The sequence below is a fragment of the Phoca vitulina genome, unplaced genomic scaffold, assembly GCF_004348235.1.
Source record: "Phoca vitulina isolate PV1807 unplaced genomic scaffold, GSC_HSeal_1.0 scaffold17, whole genome shotgun sequence".
Lineage (NCBI taxonomy): Eukaryota > Metazoa > Chordata > Mammalia > Carnivora > Phocidae > Phoca > Phoca vitulina.
In genome coordinates this window covers 90,871-96,870 of record NW_022589720.1, presented here as the reverse complement: position 1 = coordinate 96,870, position 6,000 = coordinate 90,871, and the positions used below count along the sequence as shown (strand labels likewise).

The window sequence follows — 6,000 nt, the reverse complement described above, 5'->3', positions numbered from 1 at the left end:
GGGGGGGGGGGGGGGGGGGGGGGGATGGTCTCAGGAGAGGGGACTCACCGTTGTGGTGTACTGGCTGGGCATCTGCAGCCGTGAGCCCCTCCTGGGGACAGCAGGGCAGGCGCTCTGGGGGCCCCCCTCAGAGAACAGCCCTGGGAGCCCAAGGCCACTGTCCCCCGATGACGTGTACTCCGTCACTGCAAAGAGGGGCTGGGTCAGGGCTGGCTGCCCCTCTCACCTCTGTGCTCAGCACTCAAGGCCCCCTGAAGCGTGTAAACAGAGAATGAGGCGTGTCCTGTGCGTGCAGACTTATCCCAGGACAACCGTGAGGCTGGGTCAGAGCAGACCGGACGGCGCTGCTGGAGGCCACACACCCCTATGAGCAAGTGTCTCCGACCCTGCTTTCCCGAAATCAGCCGACTGGGAGGGGGTGGTCAGGTGGCCTCTCCAAGCAGGGAGCCTCCGGCTCACACCAGGCAACTCAAAGGGGAAACACAGAAAATGAGACCAAAGAAAGGCCACATGGCTTAAACAAAGAGCTGGAACAGGTCGGACGAGGTCTCCGCCCCAGAGGGCCGTCGGGGCCTGTTCTATCACTGCAGATGAAGCTGCGGCCTCGGCCCTGCCCGCCGCGTAGGCACAGACTCCCGTCGGCTGGCTTCTGCGCAGGCATCACGGTGCTGTTTCTGCCCGGAGCTGAGGGGGGCTGAGCAGAACCCTCCTGCACAGACCCTGCACGTCCACGGGAGAAGAGAAAGCCCCACCTCCAGACTCGGGCTTCAGTGGGGTGTGCCAGCCCACGGGGGAGCTGGGGAGGACGCCAGCAGGAAGGCGCCGTGGCTCTGGGCTGGCAGTGCGGGTGCGCCCAGAGCCGTGCTCCCCGTGGGCCCGCCCAGGACGCAAGCTCGACCAAGGTGGCCGCCGTTCTGAGCAAGTGTGCAGCCCCTGGAGCACCGGGCACCCCCGCGGGTTTCAGGCCCAACGCCTCCATCTGGGCAGAGACGGGTTTGGGGTTGGTGGTGCCCTCCGAGTGCTGTCACGGTGGCAAAGTCGCGCTGGGGGCTTGGAAGGACGTGTGTCCCAAGCAATGTTGCCCTGAGGAGGGGCCTCACCAGGGCTGTGGTACTGTGGGATGGATTTTTCTGGGAAACCAGATACCTGTGACCCTCCACGTCACACTTGTGGTGATTCCGCACACGCAGGAGGCTGAGGAAAGCAGCCAGGTGGGCCCTGCCAACACGTCCGCTCCCTCCACGTGGGGCTGAGGGCAGGCCGGCGCTCACAGACCACAGCGCTACTGCGTATCCGGGGCGCGGATGAACAGGTGGATGTACGAGCCCGGCCGTGCGGCCCTACAGCACGGACACAGTCCACAAAGCACATGCGTGTCGCTCACAAAAGGGTGTCTGTGCTCCATTCCCACTCCCTGCGGTCACGGATATGCTCAGCCTTCATCTCTATTTTCCCATTAGTCCTTCTGTTCTCTGTTCTCTTCTTCTCTTTCTACTACGTTCTTTGGGATTGAGCTACTCTTACAATTCCATTTTATCTCCCTGTAGGTGTACTAGCTGTCAGTCTTTGTTTTGTTATTTGAGGGGTCATTTGGGGTTTAAAATGTCTATCTAACAAATCAGGTGCCTCCCGTGATATTGTACATCTCGGCCACGATACAGAACGGCCACATCTCCATACGTTCTGTGCACACACATCCCACCGGCCTCAAGGACAGTAATGTGGTGACCCCTTCCTCCGTGCTTGTTCAGACAGCCCACTGTCTCTTACAGAGCTTTCAACAGAAGAGTCTTCCTTTCTGCTGCCTCTGTTCCACCTACTGTCACTGTCCTTCTCCCTGGAGAACATCCTTTAACATTTCACGTGTGCTGCTGAGGAACGGTTTCAGCTTTCATGTGCATGAAAATGTCCTTGTGTCACCATTTCTGAAAGACATATTTGTCACGCTGAACTCCAGTTTGATGGTTTTTCCTTTCAGATCATTCTAACTGTCCCTCCCCCACCCCGTCGTCTGCGATGAGAAATGTGCTGCCCCCCACCCTGTCCCTGTGCGCAGAACACGCCGACTCTCTCTGGCTGCTTTCAAGATGTTCTTTCTGTTTGTCACTGGGTTTCCAGTTTGTGATGTGCATTCATGTGTGCTTGGGGCTCATTGGTCTTTGGGCCTGTAGGTTTACACCCTTCACCAAATCAGGGAAATATTCAGCCACTGTTCCTTCAAAGTTTTGTTATCCCTCCATTTTGGGGCTCTATTATGTGTTTATGAAGTCACTCGGAGTTGTCCCACGGCTCACCGATCTTCTTCCTTGATTCTCGGTGTGTCACTTTGGACAATTTCTATCGATACATCTCCACTAAGTCATGCTTTATGTTAACCCTACCCAGTGACACGTTCACCTTAAGTATTGTGTCCTTTTATCGTGCTTAGTCCGTCCTATCTTCCCTGTTGTGACTGAACATTTTGGACATCAGGGACAGAGAATGATAGTGTGAATGCCAGGACTGGTAATTCTAACAACCACAACAGTTCCAGCTGGTTTTGCCTGATTATTGCTCTTGTTATGGTCCGTTTCCTACTTCCTTGCATGCCTAGCACCAGACAGTGTGTATCTACCCTGTCGGCTGCTGGATATTTTTGTAATCCTATAAATCTCCTTAGGCTCTGCTCTGGGATGCAGTTAGATTACCTGCAAACGCCCTGTATTTATGACATGGTGGCAGGTCAGCAGGAATGTTCAGTCCAACACCCCTCCTGAGCAAGCCCTCCTGAAGACTGATCACCGCCCTGGGGATGGGGCTTTTGCCCGTCTGCTACTAGGAAGAGGTGTGTGTGTGTGTGGGGGGGGTACTCTCTAGTCCTCCACAGGTTCCGGCCTGGACAGCCTCCTCAGGTGCGGTGCTGACCAGCATTCTGCTGGACCCAGACCTTGGAGGCCTGTCACCGTGCGGGGCTCCCCTGGCCTGTCCTTCACTGAGGGTCTGCAGGCTCTCCGTACTGCACCTGGGGGCTTTCAAGGAAGAAATCAGAGCAATTACAGGGCTCACATCACAGTCCTGTCTCTCAGGTCACTACCTTTGGTGTCAGATGTCCTATGTCTTAAAATCTTGTTTCATATACTTTGTTCATGTTTTGTTTTATCTGGTTTTCGTTTGCTTGGTTGTTTTATTTTTTTTTTTTTTTATTTTTTTTAAATTTTTTTAAGTTTTTTTTTTCTTTTTTTTCAGAGAGAGAGGGCACAAGCAGAGGGAGAAGCAGGCTTCCCGCTGAACAGGGAGCCCGATGCGGGACTCGATCCAGGGACTCCAGGATCATGACCTGAGCCGAAGGCAGTCGTTTAACCAGCTGAGCCACCCAGGCGCCCCTGCTTGGTTGTTTTAAATCTATTCCCCGTTACCTTGTTTTAGGTGGAAGTGAAAGTTTTTGTCGTTTTTTTAATTAAAGAAAAATTATAATGTGTTTGAAGACTTTTGGAAGTATATAAGAGCAAGCGAGTTAATGACCAGGTGAACTGCCGCCCACCCCTGGACCAGCTGTTGGAGGCTGGGGCGTGTGCTGCTAGGCGCACTCACGCATGGAAGGCTGGCTCCCCGTCTCCTGCTCCAACTCATCCTCCTCCTCGAGGCAGGTGCGCGTGTCGTAAGGCCAGGGGCAGGAGGCGGAGCTCGGCAGGGCTGGGCTGGCAGATGCTTGCAGGCTCAGTGGCCCCAGGGCGGAGGGCGACTGGCTGCCAGAGGAGGAGTTACTGCTGTCAGAGATGGTGGAGTGTGGCCTCTTAAAGGTGGCGGCGTGGTCACAGCGGGGCACAACCATCGGTGCTCGGGTCCGTGACTCTGGAAGGGGACAGAAAGGAGGTGGTTTGGCTTTTGCTCCCCAAGTGCAGCCCAGATCCGAAAATGAAGTAGCCATCTGGGAAACTGACCAGGTCCCTCCCACTGCAGTCACGTCAGGCAGATGTGGCCACCACCCGTCCAGCCTGCTCTGCTGGCTCTTGAGGCCCACAGTGAACACCAGGGCCTGAGTCTGAGTCAGTGGGACAGAGTGAGGGGGAGGGCTGAAGCCACGTTACCTGCTCCCTTCTTGACAGCCCAGTGACTTATGGCTGCCTTGCTGGGCTGGATGTCCATGAACGGTTTGTTGCCTATCCCCATTGACACCATTTCTTGCATTCTGAGTTCTAAAACAGAATAACGTAGGACAACTTTCCAAGCAACTGTCTGGCTTTAGTACCACTCCTGATGATGCTCTGTACCCAACACCATCCATCCAGACCAGGAGCATGTCAGGGCCTGGCCCAGCACCCTCCTTGAGTGTTGCTGGGGGGCCAGAGGTGCTAGGGCTTCCTGTTCCGGTACATGCATCTGGTCTGACCTCACAGTGGCCTTTCTCAGGGACCTCAAGGAGCAAACAAGGAAAAGAGGACATGGGGCTCAGGAACTGGGTGTCCAACTAGGGAGAGAAGGGAAGGGTCCCCTGTCAGCATGAAGGACAGTGAGACACTCAACAAGCCCAGCCTGCAGGGGTCACATGTCTACAAGAAAGACAAACTGACAGATATTTACATGTCTTTGAATACTGAGCACAGGGTGAGGGTCTGAGAATGCGTAACTCCTTGGTAAAACCAAGCAAAGAAAACCAAAGATGATGGTCATAGTTGGGGGGGGGCAGTTGGGAGGGAGGGGCAGGAACAGAGGAGACTGGGGAGGGCAATGGGGAACAGGCCAGGGGCACTTCCTGCTCCTTGTAAGGGCTGGGTCCACTCTAAGGGGACTGAGGAGCCAGCGAGTGTCTGAGCAAAGTTGCAGTGCACACGTATGCACACGTATGCACATGCATGTGTGCGTGCGTGCGCATGTGTGCGCGGGGGGGCCTACCCTCTGAAGGAAGCTGCTGTGGGGAGGCTGTACTGCATCTCTGATGACAGGTCAAGACGCTGGCCAGGGTGGCAGCTGCAAAGGGGTCAGGTGGTCGTGTTTCGACATTTGGACATTGGAGCCCTTTGGGTTTCTCAGGCTTGGGGACTCAGAGCTGACAGAGGGTCAGCTTGGAGGGGCCGCTATGCAGACGGCATCCGTAGCAGCCAGACTGGATGAGATGCCATCCTGTGGGTGCGAACAGGGGGTGCCCCAGTGATGAAACTGGGGGGTGGAGGGGAAGAGCAACCAAGGGGGCTGGCTTCTAGGAGCAGGAAACCTAGGTGGGGTCCTGGCACATGGGGCATGGCGCCTGACAGAGGAGGGTCCTCACCTCTAGGGAGGTCACAGGCGGGCCATCAGCCCAGCGTCCAGGAGGGCAGGGAGCTTCGACAACAGGGTGATGCAGAAAGCAGTGGGCCTAAGGTGTCATGGAACATATTATGGCAACATCTCTGGGAACAGGTGTCTTGTTTATATAAGTAAAGGAGAAGTGTGTTTGTGTGCTGATTGACGTATCCATCCATTTCCACATGGATGGAGGGGGCTCTCCAAGGGCCACCTGCCCCAAACTGGCCCCAAACACCTACCCACGTCCAAGCCACTAACCCCTGGACTCAAACCCCTGCCTGAACCCGGTCCCCAACCCCTGACCCCACCCCCCTGCCCTGAACCCAGCCCCTAACCCCTGGCCCCAAACCTCTACCCCAAGGCCGACCCCCTAAACATAGAGTTGGCCCTGGGTGGCCCTCTTCTGCCCACCTCTGTTCCGCAGAGCCTGCCGCCACAGGATCTGCCCTATCATGTGGGTCCAGGCCGTCTTGACCTCTGCAGAGCTGGCCTGGAGAATGTAGGTGTCCTGGGACTTCCGCCGCCTGCGGAACCAGATCTCAAACCTCAAGCCGCTGTCTCCGACGTTCTCCGTCATCCCAATCTCTGCTGTCTGCACCATAAGCAAGTGGCAGCAGAGTCAGCAACCACCGATCCTCACTTGAGCAACTGACGTCTCTCTGGCTGGCCATCTGATCCCAGCACCTCAGTGCTGGAGTTCCTTCATCCAGACACCAAATGGTGGGGAATGAACTCGGT

At 56.0% G+C, this 6,000-nt stretch overlaps 1 protein-coding gene across 1 annotated transcript in view; it reads right to left on the bottom strand.

Annotated features, from left to right (window-relative positions):
• PLEKHG4B (pleckstrin homology and RhoGEF domain containing G4B) overlaps nt 1-6,000 on the bottom strand; it is an 80,012-nt gene that overhangs the window by 2,420 nt on the left and 71,592 nt on the right. The window contains 4 exon segments of the mRNA XM_032415169.1: nt 49-185; nt 3,571-3,831; nt 4,068-4,175; nt 5,674-5,854. Coding sequence (XP_032271060.1) covers nt 49-185; nt 3,571-3,831; nt 4,068-4,175; nt 5,674-5,854 — 687 coding nt within the window.